Genomic DNA, 24,027 nt, shown 5'->3' on the forward strand with positions numbered 1-24,027 from the left:
ACTGGCGGTAGTTCCGCCTCTGCCCAACAGTATATAGTTGTGTACAGTAGGCCATTGCTGTATCTTGCAGCTCTGTGTCACTGCAAGTACCCATCCATTCAATTTTCTTCCAGTGATTTGGACCAATAATACCATTGATTAGAACAAATAATTCCAGTGATTTTGTCATTTTCTTCCAGTGATTTGGACCAATAATACCATTGATTAGAATTAATAATTCCAGTGATTTGGACCAATAATACCATTGATTAGAACGAATAATTCCAGTGATTTTGTCATTTTCTTCCAGTGATTTGGACCAATAATACCATTGATTAGAATGAATAATTCCAGTGATTTTGTCATTTTCTTCCAGTGATTTGGACCAATAATACTGTTGATTAGAACTAATAATTCCAGCGATTTTGTCATTTTCTTCCAGTGATTTGGACCAATAATACCATTGATTAGAACAAATAATTCCAGTGATTTGGACCAATAATACCATTGATTAGAACGAATAATTCCAGTGATTTTGTCATTTTCTTCCAGTGATTTGGACCAATAATACCATTGATTAGAACGAATAATTCCTGTGATATTGAGGTGTTTGTGTTGCTTAGCTTAGCCGTCCAGCGACCACAGTGCACCTCTTTTTCTCTTTTCTTTGCATCATGTGCTGTTTGGGGCCAATTTTTTTAAGTGCCATCCTGTCTGACACTGCAGTGCCACTCCAAGATGGGCCAGGTATTTGTGCCGCCCTCTTGGGTCGCTTTGCTTAGTCATCCAGCGACCTCGGTGCAAATTTTAGGACTAAAAATAGTATTGTGAGGTGTGAGGTAATCAGAATAGACTGGAAATTAGTGGAAATTGTGGTTATTGAGGTTAATAATACTATAGGATCAAAATTACCCCCAAATTCTATGATTTAAGCTGTTTTTGGGGGTTTTTGAAAAAAAACACCCGAATCCGACAAAAAAAATTCAGGGAGGTTTTGCCAAAACGCGTCCGAATCCAAAACACGGCAGCGGAACCGAATCCAAAACCAAAACACAAAACCCGAAAAATGTCCGGTGCACATCTCTAGTTTATACAGATATCAGCTGCATATTACATGTAAGGGAGATTTTACCCTCTTGCATTTTCCAGGTGCAGAAGAAAACCATCATCTCCAAATTTGGTGAATATCTCATAATGATGCCGGTCCATGTTTCCTGGAGAGTCAATGAGTGAAAAGGGGATTATACTGTAACTTCCTGCACTCAAACTCTGAGGAGCAAACATTAACATGCCTTATACATGGAGGTTTCCACGTCTCATCCTACAGGTAGGTCTGTCAGAAATAGAACATGCCAATGTGTTGCCTGTAAGTCTGAGTATCAGCATTGGTAGAAATTCTAACAGTTTTTTGTCTTTTCATATAACAACGATATACAGCAGTATGCCGCTTTTCTGAAATCTTTTAATGAAAATTGTTATGTAGGAAAACGTAAAACTTCCTCTGCAAAGTAGACGCAGCATCTCATCTGGGACAATTATCCAAAGTATAAAATAATCAATGTAAATTTTTAAATTACCACCTGGAGACACTGGCGCTGAGAGGGGGGAGCATTACCTGGGCTTTTTGGTGAGGCGGGTCCTTTCTCCATGGTGCCATCTTCCAGTCACATCTTCTGGAAGATGGCACTGCACAGTGGAAGCAAAAAATTTGGTACTATGCTCTGTAGTGCGCATGCGCCATCTTCCTGAATATCACTGGGAAGATGGCGAGGATGAGGCCACACTTCCTGGAGCAAGCAAGGTAAGATGCGATCGGATGGATGATACATCATCCAGTGTGTACCCAGCATTAGGTGGGAGCTCTTCTGCTAATGTATCAGGATCAGTAATTCAATTTTGTTTCAGATTCCTGGGGAGTTATGAATCAGGTATACATCATTAAGCTCCACAGAACTACTGTATAACACAGTGTCCTTTGACTATCCATCACCCTAAATATAGGTAAAGTTACAAGCTGTGCAACTAGCCATTCACACAATACTCACTGTAGGTGGATTATCCCAGTGCCAGTAGAATACAAAGGTCAGACTTCGACTGAAACCAGTTTTCTCATACGTCCTAGAGGATGCTGGGGATTCCAAAAGGACCATGGGGTATAGACGGATCCGCAGGAGCTTGGGCACACTATAAAGACTTAAACTGGGTGTGAACTGGCTCCTCCCTCTATGCCCCTCCTCCAGACCTCAGTTAGACTTTGTGCCCAGGAGTGATGGGTCACACACTAGGGGAGCTCTACTGAGTTTCTCTGAAAGACTTTATGTTAGGTTTTTTATTTTCAGGTAGACCTGCTGGCTACAGGCTCCCTGCATCGTGGGACTGAGGGGAGAGAAGCAGGACCTACTTCTGTGAGTTTCAAGGCTCTGCTTCTCGGCTACTGGACACCATTAGCTCCAGAGGGTTCGATCACTTGGTTCGCCTAGCTGCTTGTTCACGGAGCCACGCCATCACCCCCTCACAGAAGCCAGAAGAAAGAAGTCGGGTGAGTATTGGAAGAAAAGAAGACTTCAGGCGGCAGAAGACTTCAGTAACGGAGGTACAGTGGTAGTGCTGCGCTCCATGCTCCCACACACCAACGGCACTCACAGGGTGCAGGGCGCTGGGGGGGGAGCGCCCTGGGCAGCAAGTTACTGGTCTTCTTAATGTGAAAAACTGGCAAAAAAGCATTTAGGTGCTGAGGCACCGTGGTTCATCCCCCGCCAGCATATAACGATTTTCCCGCCACCGCTTATATGGGTGCAGGGCGTGGTGGGGGGGGGGGGCAGCGAGTTAGTTATTAACAGTTTTCTTACTCGCGCTGCCGGGGGGCTCCGTATACAGACCCCCGCAGGCGCGCTATGCCGTGGTCCCCGTCGGCCGCCATGGGTGCAGGGCGCCGGGGGGTGGTGGCGCCCTGGGCAGCATAGATAGTTAGAGCTCCCGGGCGCCGCACATGAGGACCAGCCATGAGAGCGGCGGGTGCGCGACGCGCCGGGGCTCCGGCATGCCGATCGGTTGTCTGGGGTGCAGGGCGCGCACGGGGGCGCCCTGAGCAGCATGGTGCTGGGTAAATATAGAGTCTTTGGTTTTAGATATACAGGGGGGCTATAGCGCGCCGAGAGGGGCGGAGCTTAGCCTCACACACAGAATCAGCGCCATTTTTCCCTGCTGTCCCCGCCAAGCACAAACACAGTGGGGGACATAGTGTTTGGGTTCTGTTGCCCTCCCAGAGGTGAAATCTCCCTGTGTATAGGGTCCCCCGGCTCAATATAGGGTTATATATATATTTTTTGTCGAGCGGGCTTAAGCGCGCCGGGAAGGGGCGGAGCTTAGCCCTCACAGAGGGGTCAGCGCCATTTTCCTAAGTCCCCCACCGGGACTTGCTGTGTACTAAGAAGAAAGGGGGGCACAGAGTGTTTTAATGCTGTATGGGTGTCATATAGCTTTAGGATTGATAATGGACGCAGAATCCTTGTTGTAATACATAAATACACTGTTTCCCTTGTTATTTACTGACTATTGGTTAGTCGACATGTGTCGACAGGTGTGAGGGCTTTGTCAAAGGCGCCTGTGGGGATAACTGTCGGTTTCGCCGACGCTTGCCAGTACTTGATTCAAACAACTAAGTATTAGCAGGTTACTTTTGTGTGCTTAAAAACAAGTAAACATGCTAGGGGAGACACGGCGGTCGGTCGATGCCCTGTCGGCATCAACGATAATTCCTGGGTAAAAGAATTAACAGGCTGTTATTGCCTTGTGCCTGTATTGGTATATATATATATATTTTATATATATATATATATATAAAAGTAGGGGGAGTGTTATTACAATTGTAGAGGTATGCTTCCCTCAGACCCCTTGGGGTTCCAAGATTATTATTTTTTTTTTGCCCGCTTACTATTCTGTGTTGTCGACATTTACTCAGTTTCTGTCGACCATAATGTTCCTGGTAGATCCAGATCTGGGGCATGTCAGTACATGGTCATACACATTCACAACACATTACTGTCACTAGGGACCTGACAGGTCTGGACAATCCATTTGCGTATGGGTTATATCTATATGTGTATATATGTAGATATAGGTTATATATGCATGGTTAGGATATATGTGTTTTATTGTGTATTACATGATGTATATCCATGAATGCTGAAATAATGGTATTCTTCTCATGTGCTGGTCGCTCTATTGATTAAGCTCTAGATTGGCCGTGACGAGTTGGTTTCGATCCTCTCAAGGAGTTCGAATATTAGTCTCTTCACAACGCGGAGAGAAAATTATGAAAATCAACTCCTGGTCGACGCAGAGCCCGGTCGCAAAGGATCATACACAGGCAGCTAAGTGAAATTTTATTTCTATACTTTGACCTTAATTGCAATGTATGCACTTGAGGGAGTGTGGTAGTCGGGTAAGCATCCGATAGAATTATCCTACCCAGAGTGGGTAGGCTTGCCTATGTTTATTTTTCCTTATAACATTACAGCAGGCTGCCACGTGACAGCAGGTGGTGTGACTGGAAAAATGCGGAGGAGGTCTCCGGGAGATGCTGGTGGGAGGTATACAGCTGTTTGGTGTGGCCTATCTTCAGTCAATCTCGGCGGTATCCGCTGGTAAGTCTAAATTCGTGAGTTAACCTCCTTCACAGCGGCGATGACGCATTCTTTTGTGGGATGCAGTCGTTTAACCGGTTCGAGACCGTTCTTTTTTCCTTTTCTGTCTAGACAGTGGAAGGTGAAAAGGTAAGGGTTCTGCAGCCTTGTTAGGTTCGCAGAAGTGGACGTAGTTTCTGTTTCCACTACATACACCACTTGTCGCTGAGTCTATCTGGCTGGTCCCCACTCCGGTGACCACTTGTCTACTAATTTTCAGTTAGTCCAGGAATAGACTAGGACCTGTGAGTTATTTATAGAAGCCAAAGGGGAACATTCTGAGTTACGGTTGTTTCCCCTTACTGTTTTTTCTAATAGATTTTGCCTCTCCCCTATGGAAGGGGAGGTAACACGCGACGCCATACAGAGGTGCGTCACGTTCAGGACATTGTCTGGTTGTTCCTGTAAAAAGGTGCATATCCTTGTTTATCCCTGACTGTTCTTCGGCGCAGGAATTGGCCTGTTCTTCCCAACGACGCAGATGTCAGAAGTGGGTTTCAGAGTAGATACTGATCGGTTAAGGTTCGGTGTTTTTCCTGTGGAAAGAGGTCTGAGGATCCAGAGTTGGATCGGCTTTGAGGTGACACCTCATCAGTAGGTTCCATTAATAAGACAGATGGATGCGGCATGAGAGGCCTTTTTCGGAGAGCAGGTCTAATACCAGAGTGGTTTTCATGGGACCAGTTTGAAATGTGGTCCGGGTCTCACCTGCGCATGCACCGGAATATAATCAAAACGGCCAGGACATCGCTCCTGTGGTGTCTGCTCGGTTCTTTCCTTCTAGAGAAATGAAGGTTAGGGATCCAGGTTTAGATCTTGGTGTCCGTGCATATAGATCTCCGAAGCTGGGGAGCAGTCCTTTGCAAGGGACGTATTTCCAGAGGATGAGGTCAAGTTGGGAAACTTGTCTGCTGTAAGCTTTTATGAATTAAGAGCTATTTTAGACGAATGTATTCTTCGTGTTCTGCCGGGTTAATTCTGCCAGAAGCCTTGTCAGCAATGGCGTAAGTAAGCCGCTAGGGCGGAACAAGGAAAAAGCGGAAATGGCAGAAGATGCACAGTTTGCAGTTGAGGGGGAAGTCTGGTAAACGCTATGTTAGCAGTCTTCGTTCCGGAGGTAAACGACGGAGAAATAGATTTCCTTTGCGGACATGATATCCAACCGGGAAAAATACTGTCATCATCGAGAAGCTTTCCCAGACGTGACAAGTCTTTGTGGAGTGTCGCAATTGGACATGTTGGCGTCTCGCCTCAACGAGAGGCCTCGAGGAGATTGTTCCAGGTTAAGGGACACTCAGGATATAGCAGCGGACATCCCCGTGACACCGTGGGTGTTTTTAGTCGGTCTAGGTGGCCTCTCCGCTTTCACTTTTCTGACAGTGGTAAGCGTAAGATGATCGATGGTTCCGATGATCCTCTGAAATCCGGTCTAACCAGAGAGGGTTGGCTATCCAGTTTTCATGGTTTACTCATAGAAAATTACTGCCCTCTTCCTTTACGTGAGGTAATGTTACAACAAGATCGGGGCATGTATCAGGACTTACCGCGGCTGCGTCTAACGGCGGGGCGGTTGAATGTTGTATCCTAAGCCGAATGGGTGTTCCCAGTGAAGTCGTTTCTTCAATTCTTCAGGCTAGGAAAGAACTGACGGCACAGCATTACAACCGTTGTTGGAGTAATTATTAGAGATGAGCGGGTTCGGTTCCTCGGAATCCGAACCCGCCCGAACTTCAGCTTTTTTTACACGGATCCGAGCGACTCGGATCTTCCCGCCTTGCTCGGTTAACCCGAGCGCGCCCGAACGTCATCATGACGCTGTCGGATTCTCGCGAGACTCGGATTCTATATAAGGAGCCGCGCGTCGCCGCCATTTTCACACGTGCATTGAGATTGATAGGGAGAGGACGTGGCTGGCGTCCTCTCCATTTAGATTAGAAGAGAGAGAGAGAGATTGACCTGATTTACTGGAGCTTAGGAGTACTGTAGAACTGTAGAGAGTGCAGAGTTTACTAGTGACTGACCACAGTGACCACCAGACAGTGCAGTTAATATATCCGTTCTCTGCCTGAAAAAAACGATACACAGTGACTCAGTCACATACCATATCTGTGTGCACTGCTCAGCCCAGTGTGCTGCATCATCTATGTATATATCTGACTGTGCTCAGCTCACACATCTTATAATTGTGGGGGAGACTGGGGAGCACTGCAGTGCCAGTTATAGGTTATAGCAGGAGCCAGGAGTACATATTATTATTAAAATTAAACAGTGCACACTTTTGCTGCAGGAGTGCCACTGCCAGTGTGACTGACCAGTGACCTGACCACACTGACCACCAGTATAGTTAGTAGTATAGTATACTATATTGTGATTGCCTGAAAAAGTTAAACACTCGTCGTGTGACTTCACTTGTGTGGTGTTTTTTTTTTTATTCTATAAAAAACTCATTCTGCTGACAGACAGTGTCCAGCAGGTCCGTCATTATATAATATATACCTGTCCGGCTGCAGTAGTGATATATATATATTTTTTATATCATTATTTATCATCCACTCGCAGCAGACACAGTACGGTAGTTCACGGCTGTAGCTACCTCTGTGTCGGCACTCGGCAGTCCGTCCATAATTGTATACCACCTACCCGTGGTTTTTTTTTCTTTCTTCTTTATACATACATACTACTACTACATCTCTTTATCAACCAGTCTATATTAGCAGCAGACACAGTACAGTACGGTAGTCCACGGCTGTAGCTACCTCTGTGTCGGCACTCGGCAGTCCGTCCATAATTGTATACCACCTACCCGTGGTTTTTCTTTCTTTCTTCTTTATACATACATACTACTACTACATCTCTTTATCAACCAGTCTATATTAGCAGCAGACACAGTATAGTACGGTAGTCCACGGCTGTAGCTACCTCTGTGTCGGCACTGGGCAGTCCGTCCATAATTGTATACCACCTACCCGTGGTTTTTTTTTCTTTCTTCTTTATGCATACATACTACTACTACTACATCTCTTTATCAACCAGTCTATATTAGCAGCAGACACAGTACAGTACGGTAGTCCACGGCTGTAGCTACCTCTGTGTCGGCACTGGGCAGTCCGTCCATAATTGTATACCACCTACCCGTGGTTTTTTTTTTCTTTCTTCTTTATACATACATACTACTACTACATCTCTTTATCAACCAGTCTATATTAGCAGCAGACACAGTACAGTACGGTAGTCCACGGCTGTAGCTACCTCTGTGTCGGCACTGGGCAGTCCGTCCATAATTGTATACCACCTACCCGTGGTTTTTTTTTCTTTCTTCTTTATACATACATACTACTACTACTACATCTCTTTATCAACCAGTCTATATTAGCAGCAGACACAGTACAGTACGGTAGTCCACGGCTGTAGCTACCTCTGTGTCGGCACTGGGCAGTCCATCCATAATTGTATACCACCTACCCGTGGTTTTTTTTTCTTTCTTCTTTATACATACATACTACTACTACATCTCTTTATCAACCAGTCTATATTAGAAGCAGACACAGTACAGTACGGTAGTCCACGGCTGTAGCTACCTCTGTGTCGGCACTGGGCAGTCCGTCCATAATTGTATACCACCTACCCGTGGTTTTTTTTCTTTCTTCTTTATACATACATACTACTACTACATCTCTTTATCAACCAGTCTATATTAGCAGCAGACACAGTACAGTACGGTAGTCCACGGCTGTAGCTACCTCTGTGTCGGCACTCGGCAGTCCGTCCATAATTGTATACCACCTACCCGTGGTTTTTTTTTTCTTTCTTCTTTATACATACATACTACTACTACATCTCTTTATCAACCAGTCTATATTAGCAGCAGACACAGTACAGTACGGTAGTCCACGGCTGTAGCTACCTCTGTGTCGGCACTCGGCAGTCCATCCATAATTGTATACTAGTATCCATCCATCTCCATTGTTTACCTGAGGTGCCTTTTAGTTGTGCCTATTAAAATATGGAGAACAAAAATGTTGAGGTTCCAAAATTAGGGAAAGATCAAGATCCACTTCCACCTCGTGCTGAAGCTGCTGCCACTAGTCATGGCCGAGACGATGAAATGCCAGCAACGTCGTCTGCCAAGGCCGATGCCCAATGTCATAGTACAGAGCATGTCAAATCCAAAACACCAAATATCAGTAAAAAAAGGACTCCAAAACCTAAAATAAAATTGTCGGAGGAGAAGCGTAAACTTGCCAATATGCCATTTACCACACGGAGTGGCAAGGAACGGCTGAGGCCCTGGCCTATGTTCATGGCTAGTGGTTCAGCTTCACATGAGGATGGAGGCACTCAGCCTCTCGCTAGAAAACTGAAAAGACTCAAGCTGGCAAAAGCACCGCAAAGAACTGTGCGTTCTTCGAAATCCCAAATCCACAAGGAGAGTCCAATTGTGTCGGTTGCGATGCCTGACCTTCCCAACACTGGACGTGAAGAGCATGCGCCTTCCACCATTTGCACGCCCCCTGCAAGTGCTGGAAGGAGCACCCGCAGTCCAGTTCCTGATAGTCAGATTGAAGATGTCAGTGTTGAAGTACACCAGGATGAGGAGGATATGGGTGTTGCTGGCGCTGGGGAGGAAATTGACCAGGAGGATTCTGATGGTGAGGTGGTTTGTTTAAGTCAGGCACCCGGGGAGACACCTGTTGTCCGTGGGAGGAATATGGCCGTTGACATGCCTGGTGAAAATACCAAAAAAATCAGCTCTTCGGTGTGGAAGTATTTCACCAGAAATGCGGACAACATTTGTCAAGCCGTGTGTTCCCTTTGTCAAGCTGTAATAAGTAGGGGTAAGGACGTTAACCACCTCGGAACATCCTCCCTTATACGTCACCTGCAGCGCATTCATAATAAGTCAGTGACAAGTTCAAAAACTTTGGGCGACAGCGGAAGCAGTCCACTGACCAGTAAATCCCTTCCTCTTGTAACCAAGCTCACGCAAACCACCCCACCAACTCCCTCAGTGTCAATTTCCTCCTTCCCCAGGAATGCCAATAGTCCTGCAGGCCATGTCACTGGCAATTCTGACGAGTCCTCTCCTGCCTGGGATTCCTCCGATGCATCCTTGCATGTAACGCCTACTGCTGCTGGCGCTGCTGTTGTTGCTGCTGGGAGTCGATGGTCATCCCAGAGGGGAAGTCGTACTCGTAAGCCCACTTTTACTACTTCCACCAAGCAATTGACTGTCCAACAGTCCTTTGCGAGGAAGATGAAATATCACAGCAGTCATCCTGCTGCAAAGCGGATAACTGAGGCCTTGGCATCCTGGGTGGTGAGAAACGTGGTTCCGGTATCCATCATTACTGCAGAGCCAACTAGAGACTTGTTGGAGGTACTGTGTCCCCGGTACCAAATACCATCTAGGTTCCATTTCTCTAGGCAGGCGATACCGAAAATGTACACAGACCTCAGAAAAAGAGTCACCAGTGTCCTAAAAAATGCAGCTGTACCCAATGTCCACTTAACCACGGACATGTGGACAAGTGGAGCAGGGCAGGGTCAGGACTATATGACTGTGACAGCCCACTGGGTAGATGTATGGACTCCCGCCGCAAGAACAGCAGCGGCGGCACCAGTAGCAGCATCTCGCAAACGCCAACTCTTTCCTAGGCAGGCTACGCTTTGTATCACCGGTTTCCAGAATACGCACACAGCTAAAAACCTCTTACGGCAACTGAGGAAGATCATCGCAGAATGGCTTACCCCAATTGGACTCTCCTGTGGATTTGTGGCATCGGACAACGCCAGCAATATTGTGTGTGCATTAAATATGGGCAAATTCCAGCAAGTCCCATGTTTTGCACATACCTTGAATTTGGTGGTGCAGAATTTTTAAAAAAACGACAGGGGCGTGCAAGAGATGCTGTCGGTGGCCAGAAGAATTGCGGGACACTTTCGGCGTACAGGCACCATGTACAGAAGACTGGAGCACCACCAAAAACTACTGAACCTGCCCTGCCATCATCTGAAGCAAGAAGTGGTAACGAGGTGGAATTCAACCCTCTATATGCTTCAGAGGTTGGAGGAGCAGCAAAAGGCCATTCAAGCCTATACAATTGAGCACGATATAGGAGGTGGAATGCACCTGTCTCAAGTGCAGTGGAGAATGATTTCAACGTTGTGCAAGGTTCTGATGCCCTTTGAACTTGCCACACGTGAAGTCAGTTCAGACACTGCCAGCCTGAGTCAGGTCATTCCCCTCATCAGGCTTTTGCAGAAGAAGCTGGAGGCATTGAAGAAGGAGCTAAAAGGGAGCGATTCCGCTAGGCATGTGGGACTTGTGGATGCAGCCCTTAATTCGCTTAACAAGGATTCACGGGTGGTCAATCTGTTGAAATCAGAGCACTACATTTTGGCCACCGTGCTCGATCCTAGATTTAAAACCTACCTTGGATCTCTCTTTCCGGCAGACACAAGTCTGCTGGGGTGCAAAGACCTGCTGGTGACAAAATTGTCAAGTCAAGCGGAACGCGACCTGTCAACATCTCCTCCTTCACATTCTCCCGCAACTGGGGGTGCGAGGAAAAGGCTCAGAATTCCGAGCCCACCCGCTGGCGGTGATGCAGGGCAGTCTGGAGCGACTGCTGATGCTGACATCTGGTCCGGACTGAAGGACCTGACAACGATTACGGACATGTCGTCTACTGTCACTGCATTTGATTCTCTCAACATTGAAAGAATGGTGGAGGATTATATGAGTGACCGCATCCAAGTAGGCACGTCACACAGTCCGTACTTATACTGGCAGGAAAAAGAGGCAATTTGGAGGCCCTTGCACAAACTGGCTTTATTCTACCTAAGTTGCCCTCCCACAAGTGTGTACTCCGAAAGAGTGTTTAGTGCCGCCGCTCACCTTGTCAGCAATCGGCGTACGAGGTTACATCCAGAAAATGTGGAGAAGATGATGTTCATTAAAATGAATTATAATCAATTCCTCCGCGGAGACATTGACCAGCAGCAATTGCCTCCACAAAGTACACAGGGAGCTGAGATGGTGGATTCCAGTGGGGACGAATTGATAATCTGTGAGGAGGGGGATGTACACGGTGATATATCGGAGGATGATGATGAGGTGGACATCTTGCCTCTGTAGAGCCAGTTTGTGCAAGGAGAGATTAATTGCTTCTTTTTTGGGGGGGGGTCCAAACCAACCCGTCATATCAGTCACAGTCGTGTGGCAGACCCTGTCACTGAAATGATGGGTTGGTTAAAGTGTGCATGTCCTGTTTATACAACATAAGGGTGGGTGGGAGGGCCCAAGGACAATTCCATCTTGCACCTCTTTTTTCTTTTATTTTTCTTTGCGTCATGTGCTGTTTGGGGAGGGTTTTTTGGAAGGGCCATCCTGCGTGACACTGCAGTGCCACTCCTAGATGGGCCCGGTGTTTGTGTCGGCCACTAGGGTCGCTTATCTTACTCACACAGTCAGCTACCTCATTGCGCCTCTTTTTTTCTTTGCGTCATGTGCTGTTTGGGGAGGGTTTTTTGGAAGGGCCATCCTGCGTGACACTGCAGTGCCACTCCTAGATGGGCCCGGTGTTTGTGTCGGCCACTAGGGTCGCTTATCTTACTCACACAGTCAGCTACCTCATTGCGCCTCTTTTTTTCTTTGCGTCATGTGCTGTTTGGGGAGGGTTTTTTGGAAGGGCCATCCTGCGTGACACTGCAGTGCCACTCCTAGATGGGCCCGGTGTTTGTGTCGGCCACTAGGGTCGCTTATCTTACTCACACAGTCAGCTACCTCATTGCGCCTCTTTTTTTCTTTGCGTCATGTGCTGTTTGGGGAGGGTTTTTTGGAAGGGACATCCTGCGTGACACTGCAGTGCCACTCCTAGATGGGCCCGGTGTTTGTGTCGGCCACTAGGGTCGCTTATCATACTCACACAGCGACCTCGGTGCAAATTTTAGGACTAAAAATAATATTGTGAGGTGTGAGGTATTCAGAATAGACTGAAAATGAGTGGAAATTATGGTTTTTGAGGTTAATAATACTTTGGGATCAAAATGACCCCCAAATTCTATGATTTAAGCTGTTTTTTAGGGTTTTTTGAAAAAAACACCCGAATCCAAAACACACCCGAATCCGACAAAAAAATTCGGTGAGGTTTTGCCAAAACGCGGTCGAACCCAAAACACGGCCGCGGAACCGAACCCAAAACCAAAACACAAAACCCGAAAAATTTCCGGCGCTCATCTCTAGTAATTATGTGTCTCGGTGTGTATCCAGGAAGGCTCCTATGGAGAACTTTCAGCTAGGTCCTGCTTATTCATACGTTACAAGCCAATGTGGAGGCAAGCCTATTAAGTTTCTTTACGAAGTTTCTCTTTTGGAAAGGGGTCAGGCTTTTGACTTTGACGTCCGCAAGGCGGCTGTCGGAAGTGGTGGTTTTGTCTCACAAGAGCCTTGTTTGATCTTTCAGGTGGATAGAGAGAAATTGAGTACTCGGTTGGTAGTTCTACCAAGAGTGGTTTCTGGGTTTCGCAGAAATCGGCCTATTTTGATGCCGGGGGTTACTTAGGCATTAGCTGGTTCAAATTCCCTTGATCTAGCCAGGGATTTGAGTATGTAAGTCATCAATTTGGCACAGTTTGGAGAAACAGAGGCCCTGTTTATCTGGTATGTCCCAGCTTACTTTGGGAGACTGCGTTATGCAGTTTGTTACATGCTGAATCTGGGATGCGGTTTGGCATGTTCGTTCTACGGCTGCTTTGCCGTCACCGAAGTCGGTGGAGGTTCCTTCTTTTGGGAAGATGGGCTTTTCTTGGGCGAATGCCCGAGGAGTCTCGGCGGTTCAACTTTGCCGAGCGGATTCTTGGTCGGGGTCAAACGCTTTTGCGATGCTCTACAAGTTTGATACCCTGATTGTTGGGGACCTTATGTTTGCTCATTCGGTGCTGCAGAGTCGTCCGCACTCTCCCGCCCGTTTTGAAGCTTTGGTATAAACCCCATGGTCCTTTTGGAATCCCCAGCATCCTCTTGGACGTATGAGAAAATAGGAATTTGGTACCTACCGGTAAATCCTTTTCTCTTAGTCCGTAGACCGTAGAGGATGCTGGGCGCCCGTCCCAGTGCGTACGGTGTCTGCAGTTATTGCTTTTGGTTACACCCTGGTGGTGTGTCTTCTCTGTCTGGCGGTTGCTACCATTGTTCATGACATAGCATGCGGGGTCGTATTTTTGCTTCTGTGGACACACGGGTTGTGTTACATATTCTCTCAGCATGTGGCTGTTTTGTTCATGCCGTTGGCTGGTATTCTACTGAATGCCACGTTCTACGGTGTGTTTGAGGTGTGAGCTGGTATGACACTCACCGTGTTTAGAACAATAAATTCTTCCCTCGAAATTGTCCATCTCTCCTGGGCACAGTTTTCTAACTGAGGTCTGGAGGAGGGGCATAGAGGGAGGAGCCAGTTCACACCCAGTTTAAGTCTTTGTAGTGTGCCCAAGCTCCTGCGGATCCGTCTATACCCCATTGTCCTTTTGGAATCCCCAGCATCCTCTACGGACTAAGAGAAAAGGATTTACCGGTAGGTACAAAAATCCTATTTTTTTGGTTCATTTTGAATCAGGAAGCTCAAAACACTGGTCAGATGTGCATCTTAAGGGTGGAGTCATTGAAATTCATGGACACTTACTGCATGTTCCAGTCTGGGAAGGTCACCAGTTCAATCTCATAACTTTCAGTTTTGGGCTTTGCCTTTTGGTCTGACAGGAGCTCCATACATGTTCACAATATGTATGGCAGCCATGGCTACTTTCTTGAGATCCATATGGGCAATGATCAGCCCAGTCTCTGATTTTGTTTGAGGCACTGTCGAAGTCAGAAAAAATAAGAATTTACTCACCGGTAATTCTATTTCTCGTAGTCCGTAGTGGATGCTGGGGACTCCGTAAGGACCATGGGGATTAGCGGCTCCGCAGGAGACTGGGCACAACTATAAAGAAAGCTTTAGACTACTGGTGTGCACTGGCTCCTCCCACTAAGACCCTCCTCCAGACTTCAGTTAGGATACTGTGCCCGGAAGAGCTGACACAATAAGGAAGGATTTTGAATCCCGGGTAAGACTCATACCAGCCACACCAATCACACAGTATAACTCGTGATACAATACCCAGTTAACAGTATGATAACAACTGAGCCTCTCAACAGATGGCTCAACAATAACCCTTTAGTTAAGCAATAACTATATACAAGTATTGCAGACAATCAGCACTTGGGATGGGCGCCCAGCATCCACTACGGACTACGAGAAATAGAATTACCGGTGAGTAAATTCTTATTTTCTCTAACGTCCTAGTGGATGCTGGGGACTCCGAAAGGACCATGGGGATTATACCAAAGCTCCCAAACGGGCGGGAGAGTGCGGATGACTCTGCAGCACCGAATGGGCAAACTCTAGGTCCTCCTCAGCCAGGGTGTCAAACTTGTAGAATTTAGCAAACGTGTTTGACCCCGACCAAGTAGCTGCTCGGCAAAGTTGAAGAGCTGAGACCCCTCGGGCAGCCGCCCAAGAAGAGCCCACCTTCCTCGTGGAATGGGCTTTCACTGATTTAGGATGCGGCAGTCCAGCCGCAGAATGTGCAAGCTGAATCGTACTACAGATCCAGCGAGCAATAGTCTGCTTTGAAGCAGGTGCACCCAACTTGTTGGGCGCATACAGGATAAAGAGCGAGTCAGTCTTTCTGACTCCAGCTGTCCTGGAAACATAGATTTTCAGGGCCCTGACTACGTCCAACAACTTGGAAGCCTCCAAGTCATTTGTAGCCGCAGGCACCACTATAGGTTGGTTCAGATGAAAAGCTGATACCACTTTGGGGAGAAACTGGGGACGAGTCCTCAATTCTGCCCTATCCATATGGAAAATCAGATAAGGACTTTTACATGACAAAGCCGCCAATTCTGATACACGCCTGGCCGAAGCCAAGGCCAACAACATGACCACTTTCCACGTGAGATATTTCAAATCCACGGTTTTCAGTGGCTCAAACCAATGTGACTTTAGGAAATCCAACACCACGTTGAGATCCCAAGGTGCCACTGGAGGCACAAAAGGGGGCTGAATATGCAGCACTCCCTTAACAAAAGTCTGAACTTCAGGTAGTGAAGCCAGTTCTCTCTGGAAGAAAATCGATAGAGCCGAAATCTGGACCTTAATGGAACCCAATTTAAGGCCCATAGTCACCCCTGACTGTAGGAAGTGCAGGAAACGGCCCAGCTGAAATTCCTCCGTTGGGGCCTTCCTGGCCTCACACCACGCAACATATTTTCACCATATGCGGTGATAATGGTTTGCGGTAACTTCTTTCCTAGCTTTAATCAGCGTAGGAATGACTTCCTCCGGAATGCCCTTTTCCTTCAGGATCCGGTGTTCAACCGCCATGCCGTCAAACGCAGCCGCGGTAAGTCTTGGAACAGACAGGGCCCCTGCTGCAGCAGGTCTTGTCTGAGCGGTAGAGGCCATGGGTCCTCTGACATCATTTCTTGAAGTTCCGGGTACCAAGCTTTTCTTGGCCAATCCGGAACAATGAGTATAGTTCTTACTCCTCTTCTCCTTATTATCCTCAGTGCCTTTGGTATGAGAGGAAGAGGAGGGAACACATAAACCGACCGGTACACCCACGGTGTCACTAGAGCGTCCACAGCTATCGCCTGCGGGTCTCTCGACCTGGCGCAATATTTTTCTAGCTTTTTGTTTAGGCGGGACGCCATCATGTCCACCTGTGGCCTTTTCCAACGGTTTACAATCATTTGAAAGACTTCTGGATGAAGTCCCCACTCTCCCGGGTGGAGGTCGTGCCTGCTGAGGAAGTCTGCTTCCCAGTTGTCCACTCCCGGAATGAACACTGCTGACAGTGCTAACACGTGATTTTCCGCCCATCGGAGAATCCTTGTGGCTTCTGCCATTGCCGTCCTGCTTCTCGTGCCGCCCTGTCGATTTACATGGGCGACCGCCGTGATGTTGTCTGACTGGATCAGTACCGGCTGGTGTTGAAGCAGGGGTTTTGCCTGACTTAGGGCATTGTAAATGGCCCTCAGTTCCAGAATATTTATGTGCAGGGAAGTCTCCTGACTTGACCATAGTCCTTGGAAGTTTCTTCCCTGTGTGACTGCCCCCCAGCCTCGAAGGCTGGCATCCGTGGTCACCAGGACCCAGTCCTGTATGCCGAATCTGCGGCCCTCTTGAAGATGAGCACTCTGCAGCCACCACAGCAGAGACACCCTTGTCCTTGGAGACAGGGTTATCAGCCGATGCATCTGAAGATGCGATCCGGACCACTTGTCCAGCAGGTCCCACTGAAAGGTTCTTGCATGAAACCTGCCGAATGGAATCGCTTCGTAGGAAGCTACCATCTTTCCCAGGATCCGCGTGCAGTGATGCACCGACACCTGTTTTGGTTTTAGGAGGCCTCTGACTAGAGATGACAGCTCCTTGGCCTTCTCCTCCGGGAGAAACACTTTTTTCTGTTTTGTGTCCAGAACCATCCCCAGGAACAGTAGACGTGTCGTAGGGACCAGCTGTGACTTTGGAATGTTTAGAATCCAGCCGTGCTGTTGTAGCACCTCCCGAGATAGTGCTACCCCGACCAACAACTGCTCTCTGGACCTCGCCTTTATCAGGATATCGTCCAAGTACGGGATAATTAAAACACCCTTCTTTCGAAGGAGTATCATCATTTCGGCCATTACCTTGGTAAAGACCCTCGGAGCCGTGGATAGACCGAACGGCAACGTCTGGAATTGGTAATGACAATCCTGTACCACAAATCTGAGGTACTCCTGGTGAGGATGGTAAATGGGGACATGCAGGTAAGCATCCTTGATGTCCAGTGATACCATGTAATCCCCCTCGTCCAGGCTTGCAATAACCGCCCTGAGCGATTCCATCTTGAACTTGAAATTTTTTATATATGTGTTCAAGGATTTCAAATTTAAAATGGGTCTCACCTAACCGTCCGGTTTCGTTACCACAAACATTGTGGAATAGTAACCCCGTCCTTGTTGAAGTAGGGGTACCTTTACTATCACCTGTTGTGAATACAGCATGTGAATTGCCTGTAACACTGCCTCCCTGCCTGAGGGAGTGGTTAGCAAGGCAGATTTGAGGAAACGGCGGGGGGGAGACGTCTCGAATTCCAGCTTGTACCCCTGAGATACTATCTGAAAAATCCAGGGATCCACCCGTGAGCGAGCCCACTGATTGCTGAAATATTTGAGACGGGCCCCCACCGTACCTGGCTCCGCCTGTGAAGCCCCAGCGTCATGCTGTGGACTTAGAGGAAGCGGGGGAGGACTTTTGCTCCTGGGAACTGGCTGTATGCTGCAGCTTCTTTCCCCTACCTCTGCCTCTGGGCAGAAAGGACGCGCCTTTAACCCGCTTGCCCCTATTGGGCTGAAAGGACTGTACCTGATAATACGGTGCTTTCTTTGGTTGTGAGGGAACATGGGGTAAAAATGTAGACTTCCCAGCTGTTGCTGTGGAAACGAGGTCCGAGAGACCATCCCCGAACAACTCCTCACCCTTATAAGGCAGAACTTCCATGTGTCGTTTGGAATCTGCATCTACTGTCCACTGCCGAGTCCATAACCCTCTCCTGGCAGAAATGGACATTGCACTAATTTTGGATGCCAGCCGGCAAATATCCCTCTGTGCATCCCTCATGTATAAAAGTGCGTCTTTTATATGCTCTACGTTTAGCAATATAGTGTCCCTGTCTAGGGTATCTATATTTTCTGACAGGGAATCTGACCACGCAGCAGCAGTACTGCACATCCAGGCTGAAGCAATAGCCGGTCTCAGTATAACACCTGTGTGTGTATATATAGATTTCAGGATAGCCTCCTGCTTTCTATCAGCAGATTCCTTTAGGGCGGCCGTATCCGGAGACAGTAGTGCCACCTTCTTTGACAAGCGTGTGAGCGCTTTATCCACCCCAGGGGATGTTTCCCAGCGTGACCTATCCTCTGGCGGGAAAGGGTACGCCATTAGTAACCTCTTAGAAATTACCAGCTTTTTATCAGGGGAATACACACAGAAAAAAAGGGTAAACTTATCTGGCGCTACTGTTAAATGGATTTCCTTTGTCACTAATCCTCCAATTTTTCAATCGTTCAATTCGTATCCACCCAAAAACAAAATGGAGTTGGATATAGTGAAGTACAGTTTTTAATATATGTTGCGCTGAATATCACATAAAAAATGGCACAATAAAATGTCACAGTGAAAATCACATAAAAGCTTCACACATAACAACATAAAACAAGTGTTAGCCTTAATGCCTGTGATTTAAAATGAAATTACCAGAAGCAGCGAACTGACAAAGCAGTTCAGTCACAGCATGTCTAATGTGAGTCCCGGGCTCCCACCGATGTTATGACCACGCCGGATCAGCTTATCTGGATCTCATCAGTCACAGTCACGTCCAGCTGCCCAAGTTCTAAATGTCCCTGCTTCCAACGCGTTTCCACCCCTGCACTGGGGTCTTTTTCAAGGAATTCCAGGATGTATGTGTGAAGCAATCCTCACAAACTATTTAAAAGGGAATCACCCAATAGAAACCCTCGTTTCCCAGCTGATGCTAATAAAATGATGAAACTACATTTCCCATGATGCTTCTAGTACTGATTATCTACATCCATTTTAATGGTGCTATTTCCTATCCATTACGTCACTTCCACCTGGGTCTCTGTGCAAATGGTTATAAAATAATATTTGACCTCTACAAAATACATAATAACATATACAGAACCCAGTATAGTTATACAGGTACTTCCTATCTCTAAACAATGTGTAACTAATAATGAATTTAAGCTTCTCCATGCTACTACAGTGCTCGTTGTGATAGCAACCGCACTCTTCGTCCGTCGCGTCATTTCCGTTTTGGTTGCCTAGGCAACCGTTATATCGGACCGTGGCAGACTCAATATTTCCATATATACAGGCTAGTATATTATTACAGATGTTCCATATCTTAAAGTTATGGTCTACACAGTGGCGAACCTAAATTTTCTCCTTGTCGCCCCAGTGCGTGTTGCCTTGGCAACCGCACTACCCGCCCGTCGCGTCACTTCCACTTTGGTTGCCCAGGCGACCACCCTACGCGATCGCAACGGACTCGATACCCTGGGACGTCTCCCCCTTTCTGTCACTCAATCAAATTATGCCTATACCGTGCAGCAATGATACCTCCTATTACAGACATAAATCTATATATCAATAATGATATTATCCCTCATGTCCATCACGTCATTTTCCATTTCAATTCCCTTAATGCCAGTACAGTTATCAACATAATCAACCCCAAACATCTGTCCATATAGTTTTTCCATAGTCTAATAAAGGGATCACGTTCCTCCAAGATCTCGTGTAGTCACTTTTACAGACCCATCGATCCTGATATAAATTCTCCATCATAAATTCCATGGTTATTCTGTATTGATGTAATCCATCCTATATCCATGTATTTCATTGTCAGGTAGGATCAGGATACATTGTCTCACAGTCCAGAACTTCCATATATAAATATCATAATATATCCATAGCACCAGGATACTAAAAGGCAAAACATATTATAAATATATAATCAAATGAACCCCATAAATATAAACAAAATCTCCCCCTGTAATATCCTCACAAAGGATCCTATCTATAAGATTATACATCAACCCTTCTCGAAAAATTTTTTGTTTAAAAACAGAGATAAAAAGGTAAGTGATATTATTAGAAATCATGAAATATTTATAAATTTGTCATGATCAGGACCCAATTTCACAAAAACCACTTTATTTCAAAGTCATTATTGAGTCCACTGGGTTTCAGGGTTCCCAACTCAAAAATGGTTTGCATTTCAGACTTGGCCAACTGACTGGCCAAGTCTCTATGTCTCCAATGTCCTGAAACCCACTTCAGACCAAAGAAGCTTTTTATTCCTGATGTATTACTACCGTGTTTCTGTCTGAAGTGTTCCGACAAGGCGTGAGTCTGTAGGCCATTCTTTATATTTCGTAGGTGCTCGCCTACACGAACTTTGAGAGCCCTTGACGTTCGACCAATGTAGAACAGTCCGCAGGTACACTCTATACCATAAATCACATTTTTTACATTACATGTGATAAATTCGTTTATCTTGACTGTCTTCCCAGATAAGTTTACCCTTTTTTTCTGTGTGTATTGACTCTTGGTGGAGGTGACGGGAAATCCTCCGTTTTGGGTACGACTGTCCGGCTGCACACTGTCCTCTAGCGCACCTGCTGTGATCACATCACGATTGTATTTATCCATTTTATCAGGGGAAGCCCACGCTTCTTCACACACTTCATTTAACTCTTCAGATGGAGGAAAAGCTACTGGTAGTTTTTTCTCTCCAAACATAATACCCTTTTTTGTGGTACCGGGGGTAACATCAGAAATGTGCAACACATTTTTCATTGCCTCAATCATGTAACGTGTGGCCCTACTGGAAGTTACATTAGTCTCATCATCGTCGACACTGGAGTCAGTATCCGTGTCGACATCTGTGTCTGTCATCTGAGGTAGCGGGCGTTTTAGAGCCCCTGATGACTTTTGAGACGCCTGGGCAGGCACAGGCTGAGAAGCCGGCTGTCCCACATTAGGTATGTCGTCAAACCTTTTATGCAAGGAGTCGACACTGTCGCGTAATTCCTTCCACAGCACCATCCACTCAGGTGTCGACCCCGCAGGGGGTGACATCACGTTTACAGGCATTTGCTCCGCCTCCACATAAGCCTCCTCATCAAACATGTCGACACAGCCGTACCGACACACCGCAAACACACAGGGAATGCTCTGACAGAGGACAGGACCCCACAAAGCCCTTTGGGGAGACAGAGAGAGAGTATGCCAGCACACACCAGAGCGCTATATAACACAGGGATCCCACTATAAATTAGTGTTTTCCCTTATAGCTGCTTTTTTATATATCATATATATATATCTATACTGCGCCTAAATTTAGTGCCCCCCCCCTCTCTTTTTTACCCTTCTGTAGTGTTCAGACTGTAGGGCAGAGCCAGGGAGCTTCCTTCCAGCGGAGCTGTGAGGGAAAAATGGCGCCAGTGTGCTGAGGGAGATGGCCCCGCCCCTTTTTCGGCGGACTTTCTCCCGCTTTTTCTGGAATACTGGCAGGGGTAATTTTACATCTATATAGCCTCTAGGACTATATATGATGTAGATTTGCCAGCCAAGGTGTCATATATTGCCCTCAGGGCGCCCCCCCCAGCGCCCTGCACCCATCAGTGACCGGAGTGTGAGGTGTACATGAGGAGCAATGGCGCACAGCTGCAGTGCTGTGCGCTACCTTGGTGAAGACCAAAGTCTTCTGCCGCCGATTTTCCGGACCTCTTCGTTGCTTCTGGCTCTGTAAGGGGGACGGCGGCGCGGCTCCGGGAACGAACACCAAGGTCGGGTCCTGCGGTCGATCCCTCTGGAGCTAATGGTGTCCAGTAGCCTAAGAAGCCCAAACTACCACCTGTTAGGTAGGTTCGCTTCTTCTCCCCTTAGTCCCTCGCTGCAGTGAGTCTGTTGCCAGCAGATCTCACTGTAAAATAAAAAACCTAAATATACTTTCTTTCTAGGAGCTCAGGAGAGCCCCTAGTGTGCATCCAGCTCAGCCGGGCACAAGAATCTAACTGAAGTCTGGAGGAGGGTCTTAGTGGGAGGAGCCAGTGCACACCAGTAGTCTAAAGCTTTCTTTATAGTTGTGCCCAGTCTCCTGCGGAGCCGCTAATCCCCATGGTCCTTACGGAGTCCCCAGCATCCACTAGGACGTTAGAGAAAGAAGACAATACAAACCACACACAGAGTGGCGCTTCTCGGTGGTGGCGTAAGGATGCAATTGACGTATATGGATTCACCATGCTTCTTTACCGTACATCATGCATAGAGTCACACAGCGTGTGTGTGTTGCAGCGTGGTGGGTGTATATATGGTAAAAGGCGCAATCACTGAGAAACTCCATAAAGACGCACACAGACACATATTTCAGACAACACATAAATTGCACATAGACAAAACATGTCCAACACTAGACTTGTATTATAATGTATTTATATAATAGAGTGTAAAACCAGATATATATGTATTATTAGGACGAAACAAGTTTATTATATCATGCTTAGTGTCAAAATGGTCAGGAGAATATGTGGATTAATTCGATAGCTATGGGTAAATTGTAGCACGTTGCAACGATTAGTTATGATTATGAACAAATGTATGAAATATAAAGTCACATTCTATGAGAACAAAGGACTTCCTGAGAAAACATGTGTGCAGAATCCCAGTGGTTAACCCCTGTATCTGCATCTTCAAACTGGACATTGTTTATATATGAACTGACCAATAACACACAATGAATGAGAAACCTCCCTATCCTGGGCCAATGGAAGGAGACCGAAACCAACAACCTGTTAACTCCCACTGTTTGATATATGCAGTTTTCTAAGGCATAGTTAGTTAGTTGCTGTGGGGAAGATGTGCTGAGTCTATCTACAGAGGACTGTTCTATGGGATAGGGTAATGTATACTGGCTGTAACTGATTCTTATGTAACTATAACTCTGTACCACTCACTTAGGCTGATACATGTTATACTGAATGATATACTGTACATATGTTATTTTGTATGCATAACTTTTAATATCGAATACATATATATCTCTGAGCGTTGGACCTCAGTATACCATGTGTGTGAGTACTTGCTTTCTCTTAAGGGACATAGTGCTGCGACGTTCAGCGTACTATTTTCGTATATGGTAATAAGATGCGCCTTGCGTCAGCAGTATATATTAACGAGGGTATTTAAATGTTTTTGTAGGAATTGGTGAAAATAAGCGCCCAAGAGTGTGGATTTAAACAACAAGGTGAGTATAACGAAGGTAACAACAGTGGGTATGTTAACACCAGTAAAAACTTATCTGAAAAACCAGAGTAGCTAGATTCAGATGATGCTCCTTTTGATGAAGTCCTGCTGATGACGGACGAAACGCGTTGGGACCACCTGATGACATTCCTCTAAATGGACAGATAAGCCTTTTATCATCCTGAATTCTGTACGCATGCACTCCAGTTATTTATGGACAGATAAGCTCGATATAATCTTTTATTCTGTACGCATGCTATACAGCTATTTTATGTTTTTATGTACTTTTATGTTCTTTTATGTCATTTTTTGTGTATTAAATACTGTATTTTTTTATATATACACTGCCTAGGCTATATTGACTGCACATTTGGGAATACGCTATTTCCCTAATTAAGCCTAAAATTACAGTGTCAGTGATATATTTTGATATATTCCACAAA

The 24,027-nt window shown here is 46.4% G+C and overlaps 1 protein-coding gene across 1 annotated transcript in view; it reads left to right on the forward strand.

Moving 5' to 3' along the window:
- The first annotated feature begins 1,157 nt into the window (after positions 1-1,157).
- LOC135056039 (E3 ubiquitin-protein ligase TRIM39-like) overlaps positions 1,158-24,027 on the forward strand; it is a 68,687-nt gene continuing 45,817 nt past the window's right edge. The window contains exon 1 of the mRNA XM_063960761.1: positions 1,158-1,306. Coding sequence (XP_063816831.1) covers positions 1,279-1,306 — 28 coding nt within the window. The 5' untranslated portion in view covers positions 1,158-1,278. The remainder of the gene's footprint in view (positions 1,307-24,027) is intronic.

The sequence above is a fragment of the Pseudophryne corroboree genome, chromosome 3 (genome assembly GCF_028390025.1).
Source record: "Pseudophryne corroboree isolate aPseCor3 chromosome 3, aPseCor3.hap2, whole genome shotgun sequence".
NCBI classification, from domain to species: Eukaryota; Metazoa; Chordata; class Amphibia; order Anura; family Myobatrachidae; genus Pseudophryne; species Pseudophryne corroboree.